This window comes from Pleurodeles waltl, chromosome 3_1 (assembly GCF_031143425.1).
Source record: "Pleurodeles waltl isolate 20211129_DDA chromosome 3_1, aPleWal1.hap1.20221129, whole genome shotgun sequence".
Lineage (NCBI taxonomy): Eukaryota > Metazoa > Chordata > Amphibia > Caudata > Salamandridae > Pleurodeles > Pleurodeles waltl.
The window spans coordinates 1,185,154,593-1,185,176,052 of NC_090440.1; the positions used below are offsets into that span (position 1 = coordinate 1,185,154,593).

Consider the following 21,460-nt stretch of genomic DNA (forward strand, 5'->3'; position numbering starts at 1 on the left):
ACTCCCCTCAGGGTGCCATGCCAGCCTCTCACTGCCTATGCAGTATAGGTAAGACACCCCTCTAGCAGGCCTTACAGCCCTAAGGCAGGGTGCACTATACCATAGGTGAGGGTACCAGTGCATGAGCACTGTGCCCCTACAGTGTCTAAACAAAACCTTAGACATTGTAAGTGCAGGGTAGCCATAAGAGTATATGGTCTGGGAGTCTGTCAAACACGAACTCCACAGCACCATAATGGCTACACTGAAAACTGGGAAGTTTGGTATCAAACTTCTCAGCACAATAAATGCACACTGATGCCAGTGTACATTTTATTGTAAAAAACACCACAGAGGGCACCTTAGAGGTGCCCCCTGAAACTTAACCGACTATCTGTGTAGGCTGACTAGTTTTAGCAGCCTGCCACAAACCGAGACATGTTGCTGGCCCCATGGGGAGAGTGCCTTTGTCACTCTGAGGCCAGTAACAAAGCCTGCACTGGGTGGAGATGCTAACACCTCTCCCAGGCAGGAATTGTCACACCTGGCGGTGAGCCTCAAAGGCTCACCTCCTTTGTGCCAACCCAGCAGGACACTCCAGCTAGTGGAGTTGCCCGCCCCCTCCGGCCAGGCCCCACTTTTGGCGGCAAGGCCGGAGAAAATAATGAGAATAACAAGGAGGAGTCACTGGCCAGTCAGGACAGCCCCTAAGGTGTCCTGAGCTGAGGTGACTCTAACTTTTAGAAATCCTCCATCTTGCAGATGGAGGATTCCCCCAATAGGGTTAGGATTGTGACCCCCTCCCCTTGGGAGGAGGCACAAAGAGGGTGTACCCACCCTCAGGGCTAGTAGCCATTGGCTACTAACCCCCCAGACCTAAACACGCCCTTAAATTTAGTATTTAAGGGCTACCCTGAACCCTAGAAAATTAGATTCCTGCAACTACAAGAAGAAGGACTGCCTAGCTGAAAAACCCCTGCAGAGGAAGACCAGAAGACGACAACTGCCTTGGCTCCAGAAACTCACCGGCCTGTCTCCTACCTTCCAAAGATCCTGCTCCAGCGACGCCTTCCAAAGGGACCAGCGACCTCGACATCCTCTGAGGACTGCCCCTGCTTCGAAAAGACAAGAAACTCCCGAGGACAGCGGACCTGCTCCAAGAAAGGCTGCAACTTTGTTTCCAGCAGCTTTAAAGAACCCTGCAAGCTCCCCGCAAAAGGCGTGAGACTTGCAACACTGCACCCGGCGACCCCGACTCGGCTGGTGGCGATCCAACACCTCAGGAGGGACCCCAGGACTACTCTAAGACTGTGAGTACAAAAACCTGTCCCCCCTGAGCCCCCACAGCGCCGCCTGCAGAGGGAATCCCGAGGCTTCCCCTGACCGCGACTCTTTGAATCCTAAGTCCCGACACCTGGGAGAGACCCTGCACCCGCAGCCCCCAGGACCTGAAGGACCGGACTTTCACTGGAGGAGTGACCCCCAGGAGTCCCTCGCCCTTGCCCAAGTGGAGGTTTCCCCGAGGAACCCCCCCCTTGCCTGCCTGCAGCGCTGAAGAGATCCCTAGATCTCCCATTGACTTCCATTACAAACCCGACGCTTGTTTCTACACTGCACCCGGCCGCCCCCGCGCTGCTGAGGGTGAAATTTCTGTGTAGACTTGTGTCCCCCCCGGTGCCCTACAAAACCCCCCTGGTCTGCCCTCCGAAGACGCGGGTACTTACCTGCAAGCAGACCGGAACCGGGGCACCCCCTTCTCTCCATTCTAGCCTATGCGTTTTGGGCACCACTTTGAACTCTGCACCTGACCGGCCCTGAGCTGCTGGTGTGGTGACTTTGGGGTTGCTCTGAACCCCCAACGGTGGGCTACCTTGGACCAAGAACTGAACCCTGTAAGTGTCCTACTTACCTGGTAAAACTAACAAAAACTTACCTCCCCCAGGAACTGTGAAAATTGCACTAAGTGTCCACTTTTAAAACAGCTATTTGTGAATAACTTGAAAAGTATACATGCAATTTTGATGATTTGAAGTTCCTAAAGTACTTACCTGCAATACCTTTCGAATGAGCTATTACATGTAGAATTTGAACCTGTGGTTCTTAAAATAAACTAAGAAAAGATATTTTTCTATACAAAAACCTATTGGCTGGATTTGTCTCTGAGTGTGTGTACCTCATTTATTGTCTATGTGTATGTACAACAAATGCTTAACACTACTCCTTGGGTAAGCCTACTGCTCGACCACACTACCACAAAATAGAGCATTAGTATTATCTATTTTTACCACTATTTTACCTCTAAGGGGAACCCTTGGACTCTGTGCATGCTATTCCTTACTTTGAAATAGCACATACAGAGCCAACTTCCTACAGGTATTGAATGTGACAAGGGGTAGTGCAAAGAAGAGGTTGTCTGCATCAGAAGAACCAAATTAAGGTTCCCGGATAAGACACGGGTGCTTAAGGAAAAAGCACAACACAATGGACAAGGAGAATCAGTAGAGTACAAGAAAGGTCCTCTCTCAGCGAAATCAGGAAAAGGGTCTGCTAAACTATTCTATGGAACACGCAATTAAAACACAGTAAAATGTTCAGGAAGCTTCATTCCACCAATTTCCTGTAGACGGTCCAATCAGAAGACAGTGTTCTTCGGCAGCAGTTAGACCCCCCCGATTGCTAAGGTTAGACAAAGAGGTACACAGCTATGTGGCCGTAAAGTTAGCAACAGTTTGATCAGCCTGGCACAAGTAGCTCTCTTCTATCCCCACACACTGCATATCCACGGCCTGAATTCAATTTGACCAGCTAAGGTAACAGTTTCCAACAATAAACAAAAACCTTATTATAACTAACAAGCAGTCCTAGAGTCTGCACCTGAAGAGGTGGGAAAACAAGAAACTTTGTTGCGGTTTATAAAGAAGTAATGTGAGTGGGTCGGACCTAGTCACAACTCATATCAACATTTAGAGAGGTTAGGGTGTGACAACCATTCATCATATTTGTTTGTGTGACTCTTACTGCAGGTAAATGCAGTCACATACTATTATTTTGATTATCACAGTGCACACAAGTTAATAGCGTTAGATCACAGTGATTATGATTACTGTATAAATGTATGGAGCATTAAGTTATGCTGCTCCATGTGTGTGTGACCGGAAAGTCACAGAATAAAGAGCCTCGTGCAAAGATTCCAAAAAAGAAATCATAAATTACCACCAATACCAATTCCAAATTTGCAGTTTCTTATTTGGAATGTACTAAAATGTATTTGGTAAAAGTGACTGCAGTTTGCACTGACACAGCTAGACATATTTAATCAATTTTCATGAGGTAGATCGCAAATTGCAATCCACTGTAATTGGCCATAATCACAGGGATTGTGGCCTAACGAGGTCAGCAGAACACAATTTTTGTGATTGTTTTTAAATAAATCAATATTTAACTTTTGCAGTTTGTTTTCCTTAAAGGTAATTGTGATGCGTTCCGAAAAAATGTAAAGTTGTACAAACTTTTTTTTTTTTATTATTTTTTTTTAAGAAGTAGGCATGCCCATGTTCATCGATGACTGCCAACTCAAACAAAGTGGCTAGCCTTTCCCGTGTGTGAATGACTTGCCAACTCCTATGAGTCATTAGTAAAATATTAATGTTTTGCAACTGGATTGCAGTTAGAATACATTAATGTATAGCATGAGGAATAGGTATTTGGAAGAGATACTGTTTACATGCCCCTTCCAAATAACGATTCCTAACGGTTTCCCAGACCCTTTTACTAATTCAGAAACCAGTTTCCTGTTTCTTAAGTACATAAAAAAAGATATGTACCAAATCATAGAGTTTGCGAACACTAAAACCCTTTGTACATGAAGCCTTAAATCCTGGTTGGTGCAGTGAAGAATAGTGACTTGTGTATTTAGAGTGCCACGAGGCCCTAGCATGTGACGGAAGGCACTGTGAATAGGCAAGTCATCAATTTAAAATCACCTTACACACAACACAAAATCTATTTGCGGCAGCCTATATTGTACTAAGACAAAACAAGTTCTTTCAAAATATTTATTTAATAATAAGCAACTAGACTACTTAATGCAAACATTTTTTGAAAGATAAAATTAGGAAGACGCACTCGAGAACCGAGTTGGTAAGGACCTTCCATTACTTCTAAAAAAAGAATAAATCTGAACCACCATGAAACCTCAAATAACTCCATCAATTAAAGTTGATGAACCCATTCCACACATTTACATTTCTTCCAGACAGCAGGCACCCCGGAGACAAGTCTTGTTTCTTGTTTATCTGCTTGTCCTTCCCTCACAGACCCCATCCCTTCAAGTTCAGACAAGACATTACAACTCGTGAAAATTAAACGTTCTGGGACCCTTGCTTATAACAAAAAGTAGGAAAACTGTTTTTGTGAAATTACAAAAGTATGGGCACATCATTCACTATAGTTCCCACACACTTTGGCAAAGGTGACTTACAAGCCCTTCTACTGCCTCGAGCCCTCAGTGTAGGGTAAGCCCCATTATTTCTTCATCGCAGTCTGTGTGTTTCTGTACATAGGCAAGGGCCCCCACCTCCCTACTGCTTCAACAATGCCCCCAACTCGTCAATATCCTAAAATTCATCAACTGGTCTACCTCCAAGTGACCAGAAAAATATTTGTTTTTTCAAAAAATCACAGCGTTGAAAAGTATTTCACCTACAATTTAAAAAGGTTCAACCTTAACTCCGCTTCAGCCACATCCATCTCAGTAGTTGCTTGCACTCTGTAGAATGCTCTCCAGGGACCTGAGATCCTTGGGAAAACTTCATTAAGTTTCATAAAAGAAACAAACTGAAAACTGCTGTTCAGGAGCTACCACCTTGTATAACCTCTTCTTCAAGAGGTGCTTATTACTCTTGTTTTTTTCAAAGTAGTCTTATTCCACTAAACCAATGTCTCCATTTCTGTTTCCATTGTGAATTCTTTTACTTGATATTTTGGCTGTTATCTGAATACTGATCTGACCCCCGCCCCCTTGGTTAAAAGAAGCACTGTATAAATGTAATAATTTTAATCAATAGGACAAGCAGTATCTGGAGTGGTTAAGAACAGGTAGGTTTCAAATGGCTTGCCTCATGTGATGGGATCTTATTACTCCAACATTTCTTTCTTGGTCCTGAGATGCTCTTGTTCTTTGTATTTAAATGCTGTAGCTTAAACATACATCATAGTTTACTAATCATGCATGCTTTATCAATGTCATAATATATTTGGCCTCATCATATTTTAACTGTCCTTGCTTTATCTCTCTTGATACAGGGCAGGAGCTGGATTGTCAAGCGGAGTTATGAAGATTTTCGAGTACTCGACAAACACCTCCACCTGTGTATTTATGACCGGCGCTTCTCCCAGCTCTCAGAGCTTCCCCGTTCCGACTCCGTGAAGGATAGTCCAGAGGTACAGTATATATACGTTTTTCTTCAATTTGTAAGTGATTAAAGTAATATGGTGTATGGAACAGTGTTTTAAAGTGCCCACACTGTTATCCAAATTACTGAAACAGGTTTTATCAACTTTGCCAGGATAAAAGGTTAGGTTGGAAATATTGATACTTAAATCCATTTGTTTAAGGATTCAGGTTCATCTCTGCACCAAGCTCAATCCCACTATGCTATCCTATCCACCTAAAACTGTCCTTCAAGTCCTTGTATGGTAGCGAAAACACTTACAGTTAACAGCAGCTGCTGCTTTCAAATTATCCCTTACCTGACATTTTTCCTAGTTCTCCCTCAGCCTTACAGGTTCTCCACAGTCTTGCCCTTTCAAGCCATTCTGCAGCCACAGCAACCTGAATCCTCAAGATCCTTTTATTACACATGCAGCTACCATCAGTTACTTCCAATACACTATCATCCAACACAAAGCTGCCTGAGCTTTAAAGTGTCAACCTAAATTGTACAAAGTCACTACAGATCCACTAGTCTTCGTGGATTCACTCCAGTGTGACTCATCCTCCATCCATCTCCTAAAATCATCCTGTCCACAGATTTAGAGTACTACTATTCCCTCTCGCACCACAAACCTCCTTTAGAAGTCTATCAACATATAATTGAGTTAGCCCTGTAATAAGGCCAGACTCAATTTTTGCTTGAATTTTTATTCACATTCGGAGCAACAACTCTAGCTGCACTAAACAACCTCTTTGCAGATTCATCATTGCTTCAAGCTGCCCTTGACTCGTCATTCCATTCCATTAAGGCTAACGGAATGTGGTAACCTATTCCCTCTCTTTGTCTAATGACAGTAATACTGAACACTAATAACAGTATTGAAGAAATGTTCAAGAATGACTGCCTAATAAATAACATAAGAGAAACAAAGATTATTGGTATGGTAAGTATAATTTTTATATTTTCTACTATATTGTTTTTATACTTTCTACCACAAAGTAAGAAGTAAATGAAGCTCTTAGTGGAAAGCATGTCAACCTATGATAAAATCATGCGCCAGTTTTCTCTTCCTCGTTGTACATTACGCATTTCAGTATTAACGGTAGTATAAGTCCCTGAAGTAGGCCCACTAACAAATAGTTCTATGTGCCCTCTGGATACTTGTCTCCTACCATACCATCAATTTTACTTACATCCACCAACCACCCCTTGGTTTTAAAATTGTTGATCACAGGATTGGCGGAATCTGACATTGCTGCACTGTTCAGTCTTTCCAAAGTGCCAAACCTTACCGACTCTCAGCCTAGCCGTAATGGTGAATAATTTAAACACTTAGAAAGTACCTATACAGTTATTGCTACCTCTCCTCTTCGTTCCTTCTTTAATTACCTTGAATCGGTCTCCTATTGCTAACTTTACATCTTGTACTCTGTGCTTACGATCGTAATATTGCCCAATAGCCCTACTTAGCAGGCTATACCAACCATTGAAGGTCTGCCCCAGCGCTAAAGGCCCAAGCCGAAGGCCTTTAAAAATGGAGCGGGCCTTTAATGGCTGGTATAGCCCATGGTATAGTTTTTGATTAGAAAAACAAAGGCCTCTCAGAGCACAGGGGATAGAATCCCCCTTGGGCTTCGAGATCTTTGTTCACATCTCTTGCTGTGAATGTTCTACAGTTAACCGCCATGGCTGAACATTCACAGCAAGAGCTGTGAAAATGGGGTGAAGTCAGCCTTTGATTATACCAGGCTCGGCTGAACTGCTCTTTGTAGTTCAGTCAAGCCAGGAAGACCCAGGAGCTGAACAGCATTCACCCCCCTCCGTCTGAAGCTTAATTGACACTGAGCTACAGAAGGAGGGAAGGGTAAAGACTATGGCGGTAATTACGACCCTGGCGGTGGGACCACCACCAGTGTGGTGGTCCGGCAGCCACATTGACTGTGGCGGTTGGACCGCCAGCACCGCCAAATCACGACGTGTTGTCGGTCTGGCGGTCCTGATCTGCCAGGGCAGCGCTGCCCTGGGGATTACAGGTCCCCTATCTGACAACTTTTACATGGCCCCTAAGGTAGGCCGTAGGTAACCCAGAGGGCAGGGTCCTGTGTAGGTAAAAAGCAGTACATATATCTCTGTGTTTTATTTGTCCTGATGGTGGAAAACCCCTACATTTGTTTTCCACTGCTGTGAGGCCTGTTCCTTTCATAGGCTAACAATAGGGCTACCCTTATAAACTGTTTGGTAGATTCTGATTAGAAAGGGGTAAATAGGTCACATTTAGTATGGCCAGAATGGTAATACAAAATCCTGCTGACTGGTGAGGTTGGATTTTATATTATTATTTTAGAATTGCTACTTTTAGAAAGTGAGCATTTCTCTGCACTTAAATCCTTCTCTGCCTTACAGCCTGTCTCCAATCCACGTCGGGCTGGTTGACAGCTCCCTTGTGCATTTCAGCCAGACAACCACAAACACAGGATGCTCAGTTACACCTGCATACATCTGCATACTGAATGGGTCTTCCTGGGCTGGAACGTTGGAGGGCCTAACACTTACATTGCAAAGGACAGTTGCCTGCCCTCACCCAAAGGACTGCCAAACTCCCTATTGGGACCTTGGCAGACAGGGTTGTACTGAAAGGGGACCTTGTGCACTTCAAAACCACGCTTTGAAGTCTCCCCCACTTCAAAGGCACTTTTGAGTATATAAACTGGGTCCCTGACCCTACCGAATCAGACACTTCTTGGGACAGACGCTCAGCACCAGAACCTGCAACCTGCCCAGAAAAGCTGCCTGGCTGCCCAAAGGAGTCACCTGGACTGCTTTGCTGTAAAGGACTGCTGCCTTGCTGTTTCCCTGCTGCCTTGCTGGCCTCTGGTTCTGCTGAGAAGTGCTCTCCAAGGGCTTGTATTGCGCTTGCCTCCTGTTTCCTGAAGTCTCAGGGCCAAAAAGACTTCATCTCTGCAAAGAAACTCCTTGTGCGGCAGAATTCGATGCCTAGCTTGCTCGAATCGTAACGCAGCCTGTCCAGTGGTGAGAAAATCACTGCATCGCCGAACTGGAACAATGCAGCCCGGCTCCCCGAGTGGAGATCGACACAGCGCCAACGTTGCAACCGGACGCATCGCCGAGCCGGAACGACACAGCCTGACTTCCTACAAGAGGAATCGATGCAGCGCCAGCCATGCAGCAAAAATTCCGCCACATCACCCACCGGATTGACCAACAGCTGTGACTTCACCCTACACGCCCAGGATTTCCACGCATCTTCCATGGGCATCATAAGACCCTGCATCGCAAAGAGGATTCAAGCCTGCGCGTCGGAAATCAACGCAAAGCCCTTGCTGTGGGAAAAGAATCGATGCGTCATCTGTGTGCACCCAGAAAGCCGACACACATCTACCTTTTTCCCCGCATCTCCTCCTCTGCAGTCCTCATGCGTGTAGTTTTCATGCAAACCATGTACTTTGTGCTTGCAAGAGACCATGAATGTTTTTAAGAACTACAGACTCTCGTCTCATTACAAAAAGTAATATTTCAGCTTGTGATTATCAATTCTTGATCGTTTTGACCTTAATTTAATCAGATAAATATCTTATATTTTTCTAAACCTGGGTTGTGTCTTTCTGTGGTGTTCAATGTGTAATTGCATGATTTATTGCACAAATAATTTACACATTGCCTTCTAAGTTAGGCCTGACTGCTCAGTGCCAAGCTACCAGAGGGTGGACACAGGATAATTTGGATTGTGTGTGACTTACCCTGACTAGGACTGTGATCTCTATTTGGACAAAGATGTATACCTCTGCCAACTAGAGACCCCATTTCTAACATTGGTGATCAGCGGTGAGGATAAGACTTGTATGTGTGCAGTAACATACAATAGCTACGTGTACACTACCTACCCACAGTCGAAGGTCAACTAGATTTTTTCTCTTTTTCTGCAATTTCGTTTTTCTGCTTGCCAGTCTAATCAAATCTTCATACAACATGTCTCTAGCTGGGTCTCCAGCAGGAGCTGGAGAGTAGTTTGATATAACCAAGTTGGAGACATACACTGTGAGCCAGCTGAAAGGGTTCTGCAAGGGGATGGGAGTACCTACCTGGGGTGCCTGCAGGAAGGAGTAGTATGAAAAGGCGCTGCGGGCCTGGGCGGAAGCCCGTTTACAGGAAAATGTTGAGATTGAGGAGCCAGAGGATGGCCCCTTGGAGGATTTGCCACTAGCAGTAGGGGATCTTATCCCTTAAATTGCACCCACTGCTAAACCAGGGAGCAGTGTCTCTAGCCATGGCCTGGCCGCAGAGGAAAAGAGAGGAGAGACAATTCCAATTGCAAATGGCAAGTTTAAACATGGGGGCAGAGGAAATGAAAGCTCAGAGAGGAGCAGAGGAGAGCCAAGGCTGAGAGAGCAACCAAACAAGCTGAAGCTGAAATGGCCTTGGCTGAAGAGAACCGTCTTCTGGCTCACGAACTGAGTCTCAAAGAGGTGGACCTCACGTCTAGGCAGTCTGAGTCCAGCACTGAAGGTGGCAGCATACATGTAGGACCTGCTGGGGACAGGAAGGTTCGGATACCCTAGAATGTGGTGCCAAGTTATGTGGTGGGAGATGACATTAGTAAGTGGTTGGCTGCTTATGAAGTTGCACTAAGGGCTCATGGGGTTCCTGAAGAGCAGTGGGGGGCAGGCATGTGGGGATATGTGCCAGTTTTTGGGAGGGACACAAACTCACCCATGAGAGTACTTTACTTGCCAAGTTTGGGCTCACCCCTGAGAAGTACTGTCAGATGTTCAGGGACAGCACCAAACTCTCCACACAAACTCGGGTAGACATTTTTGATTGTTCCTGTAAGGCACTGAATGGTTGAGTGGGGGGCAGTAAAGTAGGTGACTATGTGGGGTTGTATAATTTGATCCTGAGAGAGCATATGCTCAGTGTTTGCTTTACAGAGTTGCACCAGCACCTAGTTGACAGTAAGCTCACTGACCCTAGGAAGCTTGCTGAAGAGGCGGACCTCTGGGTTAGCACCAGAGTGTCCAAAAAGGTATCTTGGGGGTGGGGGGGAACACACCCACAAAGGTGGTCAGGGTTCCCATCAGAAGAAAGAGGGAGGGAGGAAAACGTAAAAATAAGGAGTTCTCAAAAGGCCCCCAAAACTATTCCCAGGGGGGTGGTGGTAACCAGCCCCAACCTGATTCTGAAAAGAGGCCAGGGTTCTTTCATAAAAATAAAGGGAAGTTTGTACCCAAATGCTTAGAGTGTACCAAGTTTGGTCACTACAAGTGCAACTCCAAGTGTCCCATGCGGGCACAACCCCCCTCTGGAGGGCAGACACCTGGGTTGGCTAGCGTAGTGCTTGGGGAGGAGGTAGTCCCAGATCGTTTTGGGGAACAGATAGAGGTAATCCTAGTGTCCCTGGGAGATGAGGAAATGGTGCCCAAAGCCTACATGCCTGCTAATACTTCCAAGTATAGGCAGTGGGTCACCATTAATGGGCAAAGGGTGGAGGCTCTGCGTGACACAGGAGCCAGCATGACTACTGTTAGATGACAGCAGAGCAGGTCATCCCCAATACATTCCACCAGGTCATAGTCTTTGACAATTGTGAGAGCCACCTACCAAGGCTCTCGTCCCCTTTGCGTGGGGGGGGGGGGGGTCTGTGGTACTCTAAAAGTTGCTGTGAGTCCTGCCATGCCTGTAGATTGTCTGTTAGGCAACAACCTTGAGCATACTGCCTAGAAGGAAGTGGATCTCAGGTCTCACCTGGAGATGTTTGGTTTGCCTGAATGGGTCTACATGACCACACGGTCCATGGCTGCCCAGGGAGGGAGTCAAGGGCGCCTGGAGCCTGGAACAATGGTTCAGACAGCTACAAAGAGAAAGGGGAAAGGGGTGCGGGAAACTGGTCCCAGATGTTCCCGTGGTGGTTGACTGGATCACTGAGGAGGAGGTCCCTGAGCCAACTGGAGAGGACATCACCGCCCTTGGTAACCTGCCTGAGCTTGCAGGCTGGCAAGTTGAGGGTGGTCCAACCAGAGAGGAGTTCTGCAAAGCGCAGAAAGAGTGCCCTACTCTTGAGAGTTTGAGGCGGCAGTCCGCAGCCCAGGCAGCATGTGACGCCTCTGGCCATCACATTATCTATTGGGAAAATTATCTTCTTTACAGTGAACCCAAGGTCCCGGATGCTGGGGCGCACATGTGCGGGTGGTCCCCCAGTGCCACTGGGCCTTCCCACTGGGGTTAGCTCACGACATCCCCGAGGTGGGACATTTGGGGCAAGACAAGACCTTTGGCGGGCTTGTCACCCACTTTTATTAGCCCTGAATGCGGGTAGCCTCAGATGATTTCTGTAGGTCCTGCTCAACCTGCCAGGCTAGTGGGAAGACAGGGAAAAGGCTCAAGGCCCTCCTGATCCCACTCCCCATCGTTGTCACCCCCTTTGAAAGGGTGGGCATCAACGTCATAGGTCCCTTGGACCCCAAAACTGCCCTAGGTAACAGGTTTATCCTGGTTTTGGTGGACCGTGCCACCCGCTATCCAGAAGCGATCCCTCTAAGGAACTGCGACTGCACTGGTGGTGACCAGACTTTTGATGGGGATATTTACCTGTGTGGGATTCCCAAAAGAGGTTGTCTCTGACAGAGGCACAAACTTCATGTCAGCGTACATGAAGTCCATGTGGAATGTGTGGAGTGACCTACCAGTTTACCACCCCTTACCATCCTCAATCCAGTGGGCTTGTGGAACGGTTCAACAAGCTCCTAAAAGGTATGATCACAGGCCTACCTGAGACCTGGAGGCATAAGTGGGACGTCCTCCTGCCATGCCTTCTCTTTGCCTCTAGAGAGGTGCCTCAGAAAGCGATGGGGTTCAGCCTCTTTGAACTTCTCTGTGGGTACCCTGTCAGGGACCACTAAGCATAGTGAAAGAAGGGTGGGAGAAAGCTCCCAGAAACCCCACCAGTATGTGGTCAGTTACACGCTGGCCCTCTACAACCAGATGCAGCGCTTCTGGAAACAGGCCAAGAGCAACCTCAAGGCCAGTCAAGAGGTGATGGAGCAATGGTATGACCAGAAGGACACCCTGGTAGAATTCTCACCTGGAGACAAGGAATGGGTAATGGAGCCAGCAGAGCTTAGAGCTATCCAGGACCTCAAGTTCTCTAGGAACCCACTAAGGGAGCTCCATCAAAACAGACAGAAGCCTTATTTTGAGAGGTCTGAAGTCAGCATGCTTCTTGTGACAGATGAGGGTATGGAAGAGAAGACTGAGCCTCTCCCCAACCTCCTCTCTGCTAAAGAAGGTGATGGGTCAGTGGAGGGGGGTCAATTGCTCTGACTCCCTGACCCTAGATCAAAGAGCAGACTGCTACGAGTTATTGGAGCAGTTCTCTTCCCTGTTTTCCCTCACCCCTGGACTCACACACACTTGTGTGTCCATGACACAGAAGGCAGTCCCCATGTAAAGAATAACATTTACAGAGTGTCGGAAAAGGTGAGGTCCAGTATCAAGGAGAAAGATGCCAAGATGCTGGCTCTTGAGGTGCTAGATAAGTCCAGCAGTCCCCTGGTCTAGCCCAGTGGTGTTGGTTCCCAAGGCTGCTGCTCCCAGTGCCAAAGCAGAGCTTAGGTTATGCGTGGACTACCGGGATCTAAACTCTGTCACAAAGACAGATGCTCTCCCCATCCCCCGAGCTGATGAGCTCGTAGACAGGCTAGGCATTGCCAAGTTCCTTAGTACCTTTGACCTCAGGTCAGGGTACTGGCAGATCGCAATGAATGAAGGGGCAAAAGAGAGATCAGCCTTTTCTACTCTTGAGGGTCATTACCAGTTACGGGTAATGTCCTTTGGACTGAAAAATGCCCCCGCTACCTTCCAACGGTTAGATAACGGGGTCCTCGCTGGCAAGGATGCCTTCTGTGCAGCCTATCTAGATGACATCGCCGTCCATAGTTCCAGCTGGGAGGAACACCTGCTTCACCTCAAGGAGGTGCTTCAGGCCCTGCAACAGGCAGGCCTTACCAACAAGGCCAGTAAGTGGCAGATTCAGCAGGGTTCTGTGGTGTATTTTGGGGCACCTAGTAGGTGGTGGCAAGGTGCAGTCCCTCCATGCCAAGATTGAAACAATCAAGGCCTGGCAATCACCTAGAACCCAAATTGAGGTGAGAGCCTTCTTTGGTCTCACCAGATACCACTGAAGATTTGTTAAGGGTTATGGCTCCATAGAGGACGCCTTAACAGAACTCACACTCCAGAAGCAACCTAGGTTGGTGAATTGGACAGAGGCTTGTCAGAAAGCCTTTGATTCCCTGAAGGAAGCCATGTGCACGGCACCCGTGCTCAAGACCCCTGACTACTTCAGAGAATTAATCATGCATATAGACGCTTCAGAGCTTGGCATGGGGTGGTCCTAGCACAGCTGAATGAGGAGGGCTTAGACCACCCAGTAGTTATTAGCAGGAGACTACTACCACGGGAACAGAAGTGGAGTGCTATTGAAAGAGAAGCACTTGTTGTGGTCTCGGCACTGAAGAAGCTGAGACCATACCCGTTTGGGACTCAATTCCGGGTTCAGACAGACCCAGACCCCTCAGATGGCTCATGCAGATGAGGGGTGAAAATCCTAAACTCTTGAGGTGGTCCATTTCCCTACAGAGGATGTACTTTACGGTGAAGCGTCTCCTGGGGACTGACCACGGCAATGCTGATGGTCGCTCCAGATACTTCTGCCTTAGCGATGAGAGCTCCCTAGAGGTTGGGTAGCTCTCCCCATTTTCAGCTGGCGGGACACATGTTAGACCTGACAGCCTTAGGGCGGTCACCCCCAACTTTTTGCCTGTCTCCCTCCATCCACTTTTTGACATTGTGTTTGCTTTACCACTGCTAGCCAATGTGCATATGCTCTCTCCCTTAAAACATGGTAACATTGGTTCCTACCAAATTGACATATTTGATCTACTTGTAAGTCCCTAGTAAAGTGCACTAAATGTGCCCAGGGCCTGTAGAGTGAATACTATTAGTGGTCTGGCAGCACTGTGCCCAGGGCCTGTAGATTGAATACTACTAGTGGGCCCGCAGCACTGGTGCCACCCACATAAGTATCTCCTTAACCATGCCTCAGGCCTGCCGTTGTAAGGCCTCTGTATGTAGTTTCACTGCCACTTCGACTTGGCATTTAAAAATACTTGCCAAGCCTCAAGCTCCCCCTTTTTTTTTTTTTTTTTTTTTACAGATAAGGCACCCTTAAGTTAGGCTCTAGGTAACCCAGAGGTCAGGGTGCTGTGTCGGTAAAAGGCAGGACATATATCTGTATGTTGTATGTGTCCTGGTAGTGGAAAACTCCTAAATCGTTTTCCACTGCTGTGAGGTCTGCTCCTTTCATAGGCTAACATTAGGGCTACCCTCATAAACTGTTTGAGTGGTAGATTCTGATTAGAAAGGGGTAAACAGGTCATATTTAGTATGGCCAGAATGGTAATACAAAATCCTGCTGACTGGTGAGGTTGGATGTTATATTACTATTTTAGAAACACTACTTTTAGAAAGTGATAATTTCTCTGCACTTAAATCCTTCTCTACCTTACAGCCTGTATCTAATCCATGTCTGGGCTGGGCTGATTGACAGCTCCCTTGTGCATTTCAGCCAGACACCCACAAACATAGGACACTAAGTCACACCTTCACACATCTGAATTCTGAATGGGTCTGCCTGGGCTGGAACGGTGGAGTGCCTGACACATTTCAAAGACAGTGGCCTGCCCTCACACAAATGACTGCCAAACCCCTTACTGTGACCCTGGCAGACAGGGTTGTATTGAAAGGGGACCTTGTGTACTTCAAAACCACTCTTTGCAGTCTCCCCCACTTCAAAGGCACTTTTCGGTATATAAACTGGGTCCCTGGCCCTACCAAATCAGACACTTCTTGGGACCAACATTCTGCACGAGAACTTGCAACCTGCCAAGAGAAGCTGCCTGGCTGCCCAAAGGACTCACCTGGACTGCTTTGCTGTAAAGGACTGCTACCTTGCCACTGCCCTGCTGCCTTGCTGAGAAGTGCTCTCCAAGGGCTTGGATTGAGCTTGCCTTCCTATTTCCTGAAGTCTCAGGGCCAGAAAACTTTATCTGTGCAAAGAAACTCATGTGTGGCAAAAATTGACACACGTCTTGCCGGAATCGATGCACAGCCTGACCAGCAGTGAGAAAATCACTGCATCGCCGAACCGGAAACCACTTCAGGTGCATAAATATTGGTTGAAAGACAACCCAATTTCATAACAAAGATGTACCACAGCACACACAAAAAGTCCATAAGGTAAGTCCTTTGTATAGTTGTTAAGAAACGTATGGCACAGCAATGTAGTTCATCAAGAAGGTTTTAATTTGTTCGCTTCCGTATATCTCCGATATAGACCACAGCTACTTCGTATGAGAAATGACTCCTTCAAATGAGAATACAAGCGACACGTGTTTCGTCAATAAGACTTTCTCAAGGCTGTAACAAAAATACATACAAAGAAAAAATATATAATGATACCATCCCAGGATATTACATGGGTACAAGGATGGAAATAAGTGTACAGAATCCCTAAAGATCCAAAAATTATTTACAAATGAAAAATGATGAGTGAATACAAACACACAAAGGGGTCTCCCTCGTGATATACTTAAAATGAAAAAAGAGAAAAAGAGGATGTAAATGTAAAACCCTGAGAAGGAAACGCAGTACATGCAGTGCATATAATCGAACCCTGTAGCCATGAGTGGTACATATAAGTGACCAGATAATCAAAACTAAATGCTGATCCGTAATTTACAAAAATGCCCATAGAACCGGGTGAGCCATTAGTGTACCAAACAGAAAGAAGATGAAATCCAATTTGATGCAAGTACATGCATAACCTACCTGAATAATTCATCATATGCACCCCATCAAAATACTTCAAAGGTTTCCTGTGTCCTCCAGATAAATTGTAAAGCCAGATAAGTATCAAATGCAAAGCATGTAGTATGCATTGAGAAGCCGACCTTGACAAGTCTATAAATGAGAAGGCAATATAAATATACATAACTAAGTATAAGATTGACTACATTTGCCATAAAACGAGACACCAAAAACCAAGCAGACGAGTAAAGAAAGCTGCATAGATAGAGGTGACATGCATACACTGAATAGTGGAAAAAGAATTAACCTATAATTCCCAAAATATAACCACTAAATAAAAGTATACCATCCGTCCAATATCCATGCTACTATAGGCACTTAATACCAAGAAAAGAAGAATCGTGCTATCGTCACCAAACTCAAATTCTTTTTAATATATTCAAACCTTAAGAAACTGTATATGCACCAGTACACCCCATAGCAGATATATTAATGCCACAGGAAATACTAATTCTTGGCCGAGGAAATGTAAAATGACCGCTAGTGTGCGGAAAACAAATAGTGATCGAGCGGTGAGAAACTTTCATGCAGCAAAATATATAATGACCGCTATTATACAGAAAAGCAATGAAAACCTAGCGGTGGGAAACTCTCATGCAGCAAAATAAACACCGTGGGTGTTTCGCGAAAAACAAAGTGAATTACAAAGTAAAGCCGAAACCTGCAAGTAACTCACCGTAATCCTCCGTTATCGGCACTTGTAATAGAAGATAGAAAGTAGAAAAGCTTAAGCGAGTCGGACATTTTTAAGGTGGACCCTGAATGATATTGTCATAAAGATAGAAAACGGACTACACTAGCCAAAGTACATCTGAAACATTCACCCAAACCTCAGTCGCCATTTTGGAACGTTGACACTCAGTATATAACAACCACAAAAAAAGCTATGAACTACATGTAGCAAGCATAGTCATAAGACCCACTTGTGCATTTGAAATCTTAAGGCCAAAATTGGCAATTTGCTAAAACAACGAATTTAGATGTAAAATATATGTAAATAAAATTGATTAATATATACATATAAGTCTGTGTATTCGTTGGTCTAATTTAACCCTTGAGATCTGAGCAATACAACATAATTCTTTAGACCACATATGGGACACCTACAAACCTGTAATAAACTCATAATAATTGACCAATTATCATAAGCAAGGCCCAGAATCTAGAAAAATATATGAATGAAGTAAACCAGTATATCTAATAAAAAGGCAAATGTCAAATTCCAGGAACAATGTAACATACATTGTATAAATGACCAGAAATATTCCACATCCATATATAAGGGTAACATAAATGTACTACAGTCTAAAGTAAGAAAAAATCAGGGAAACATCAGATACATGAAATGGAACATGTTATGAAAAAGACCACAATGTGGTCACCAGCAATAAAATATATGAAAAGCATATTCCAAAAAAACACGTAGATCTTTCTCTGTATTTAATCCTTCTTCTACTGCTCTCAACATAATTATCCAGCAGAGGCGGGCTGTACGGCTGGGGATGGGGAATGGGGTGCTGATATTGGCTCGGCGCACTGTGACTAATATATGGGACAGATTGGATGGCTATACTAAGCAGTAATGTAGACAGCAATTACATTGGAAGGGAGACAGATATGGGTGCCTGTTAGCGTGGCTCCTCAAATGGGAGCAAACCCTCCCTACTGACTTTGTAGTGGACTCAGGTGGATGGCAAATCGGTGGGCGGCCAGTTGGTCATAAATGTGCTATTGCGAGGCCTCCTAACAGGGGTGTATATGGCACCGCAGATTGACATGAGCTGAGCGATGAAAGCTTTCTTAGACAGAGGAGAGTTGTACTGGCTTATGGTGAAGCAGAGACAGAGCCTAGAAGCAGAGCTTCATTTTGAGGAGCTCAATATACGTGAAATCGCCCATGCTAAATGGTTTGCCGGTGGAGTACCATCAAACTTACTCTGTGGTACTGGTCACCAAACTCTGAGAGGTGCTCCTGGAGGTTAAAAGCCACAGTTCCCTGCTGGTGCCTATGCGCGAGGCCTTTATTGTGCTGCTCCCGAAACCTGATAAAGACCTGTGCAACCTGGAATCATACAGGCCGCTCTCTATGTTAAACATGGTCATAAAAATGCTTTCCAAGGTATTGGCCACAAAACTGTGGATGGTAGTGTTGAGCCTGGTGTAGTATGATCAATGCGGGTTCATGGCTGGGTCTGGTACCCACATAAATCTTAGACAATTGTCCTATGTGATGCACTCGACTCGTGGGAAGGACCTAAAATTGGCATTGGTGGCACTGGACAGAGAGAAGAACTTTGATACCTTAGGATGGGAGTATTTGTGTGAGGTGTTGCGGCGATTGGGGGTGGGCCATCATTTTTGCCTTTGGTGCACCTTTTCTATGCCAGCAGCATGGGTACTGATGTGCAGGGTGTTGTCCGAGGCTTTTTGTATGGGGAGGGGCACGAGACAAGGATGCCCCGTCCCCACTTCTTTTTTGCCCTTGTGTTGGAGCTCATGGCTGTGTGCCTTAGGTCGGTCATGGTGGAATGGGGAATATGTGTGGGGAACATAATGCACGCCATATCGATGTTTGTTAATGATACTCTCCTGTATTTGTGCAGGCCAGGGGAATCGATTTCGGTGTTGGAGGGTTTTGGTAGGCCTTCTGGTTTACACGTCAGCAGAGCCAAGACAGTGCTCTTCCTGCTGGCGGATCTAGTGGGGTGTTTGAAGGAGGACCTCCCAGAGATAGGTCTGCCATGTGGGTTGGTGAAATTTTGATACTTGCGAATGCAAATTGCCCATGACCCGGACCCCTGACCTGCCTTAAGGCCAGGTGTCACTCGACAAGCCGATCAGCTCCACCAGCCTGCTCCTGTGCGCCTGACCCCTCCCTCGCTACTGTCGCGAGTTCGAGGCCCTCCACCACTATCAAGCACCCGTCTGCGCCTCATCCCTGGTGTCTAATGGTTTGCTGTAAGTATAGTGTGTGTGTCTGTAATCTGTATTAGTGCCTTTTTGTGCCATTTTACTGTGCCTTTTTTGTTTACTGCCGTTTTTTGACAGTTTTATTGCCCCTTTTTTCACTGCCTTGTTCTGCCGATCCTCTCCCTCGCCCCAGTCCTGCCGCTGGGTCCCCTGCGGCGCGCCCCCACTCGCTACCACCTTCCAGCTGCTCCTCCCTCCCACCTTCCCTTCTTAATGCTGGCCGCTGGCACACCAGAGGCAGGCCCGTCCTTACCTGGACCACGCCCAGCACCAGTCCCTCTGCCCCACGCACCTCCCTCACCGCCAGACGCCACTACACCGCTTCAGAATTCCTCGCACTCAGTCCAGCCGCCCCACCGCCTGCGTCCAGACCTCCCCTAGGCACACCCATGGACCTTTCTCCTGCCGCACGTGCCACTTCACCAGCGCGCAAGCCCTCAAGCACCACAACAATGCCACCCACCTCAGCTGCATCCTCCTCAACACCCACTCCATCCACAAGCACGCCATCGAACTCTGGGACTGTAGTGCTTTCCTCTTATTTAGTTTCTAAGCACTAACATAACACAACAGAAATGCACTTCTGAGGTCAAAGAAGACTTTTATTGTTATTTTATTCTTCCCCAACCACAATGTTTATGAATGAATGACGAATTAGTAGCTTTCAAGTCCGCGTTAATCAAACAAAATATATCAGTTTGCAATATACACAGCAGGTTATATTTATAAGATATTGAATGCAAAGCAAAACAAATACTTCACCGTGTGGGAACTATTCACAGCTTCATCTTTCTAAGGTCTGCAAGCTGAGGACCCCTGTCAGCCGCGAGAAAGAGAGATTCATCTACCCACACGGGATTGCTGGCAGCCTGCGCCAAGCTCCAGCACGAGGTCCGGCAGATTCGAATCTGACTCTCTGCAGCCTGTTACATTCGTTACAAAGGTGTGCCCCCTCCTCTCAGACCTGGGAAACTGAGCAAGCCTTTTGGAGACTGGCCAGGTCTCCAAGACTACTCCTGTTCCCAAGCTCAAGGGAAGAGAAACAACGCCCATGTACCCTCTCTTATCAGGTCTAGTCTACTGTGAGAGCAAAACATCTTGGTTCTCTGGTGCAAAAACACAGCTTGGAAAAATACAGCTTAGATTCTCAACTGCCATGTCTAACTCCACGTTAAAGGCAATGGGCAGCTAACCTAAATATCAAATGCAATGTCATGTTAAAGGCAATAGGCAGCTAACCTAAATATCAAATGCAATGTCTAGTGTCATGTCAAAGCCAATAGGCATCTAAGCTGAATACAAAATGCAATGTCTTATATCATGTCAAAGCCCATAGGCAGCTGAGCTGAATATAAAATGCAATGTATAATATCATGTCAAAGCCAATAGGCAGCTGAGCTGAATACAAAATGCAATGTCTAATATCATGTCAAAGCCAATAGGCAGTTAAGCTGAATATCATGTCAAAGCCAATAGGCAGTTAAGCTGAATACAAAATGCAATATATAATATCATGTCAAAGCCCATAGGCAGAATATCTAATAGCATGTCAAAGTCAATAGGCAGCTAAATTGAATACAGCATATCAAAGCCAATAGGCAGAATACAGAATGTAATGGCTAATGCAATGTCAAAGCCCATAGGCGGCTAAACTGAACAAAACATACCATGTGCTACTGGTGAACATTGAGCAACTAATATGCGCAGTGGTGAAACACAAAGTCATTGGTCAAAACAAAACTTTATCAAATGGCAGGACAGGGACCTGCTCACATTAACGTCCCCGGACATCGCCTTCCTCACCAAAACCTGGATGAACCCCTCATCGGAACCAGACATCGCCATAGCCATCCCTGAGGGCCACAAGATCACCCGAAGAGACTGTACCAACAAGCCAGGAGGAGGAATCGCCATAGTCCACAGAAGTTACATCAGGATCTCAAACGACATCCACGACGCCCTGGATGCCGCAGAACACCTGCACTTCTGGATATATGTCAATGCCAAAACCATCCTGAGAGGAACCCTCATCTACAGACCGCCAGGCCCCCACCCTCAATTCTGTGATGCCATCGCCGACACTATCCGCTCCCACGCCCTCGCCTCCACGGACTGCATGTTCCTCGGCGACCTGA

At 46.2% G+C, this 21,460-nt stretch overlaps 1 protein-coding gene and 1 long non-coding RNA gene across 7 annotated transcripts in view; one reads left to right on the forward strand and one right to left on the reverse strand.

Annotated features, from left to right (window-relative positions):
- The window catches only part of LOC138285050 (uncharacterized), a 41,370-nt gene extending 24,255 nt beyond the window's left edge, over positions 1-17,115 (reverse strand). For both annotated transcript variants that reach the window (XR_011201501.1, XR_011201500.1), the window contains exons 1-2: positions 17,032-17,115; positions 16,317-16,448 (exon numbers count right to left, since the gene is read on the reverse strand). This is a non-coding gene — a long non-coding RNA (uncharacterized lncRNA). The remainder of the gene's footprint in view (positions 1-16,316; positions 16,449-17,031) is intronic.
- Positions 1-21,460, forward strand: part of ARHGAP32 (Rho GTPase activating protein 32) — a 942,023-nt gene that overhangs the window by 547,024 nt on the left and 373,539 nt on the right. For all 5 annotated transcript variants that reach the window (XM_069224492.1, XM_069224494.1, XM_069224495.1 and 2 more), the window contains one exon: positions 5,284-5,421. In XM_069224492.1, coding sequence (XP_069080593.1) covers positions 5,284-5,421 — 138 coding nt within the window. The remainder of the gene's footprint in view (positions 1-5,283; positions 5,422-21,460) is intronic.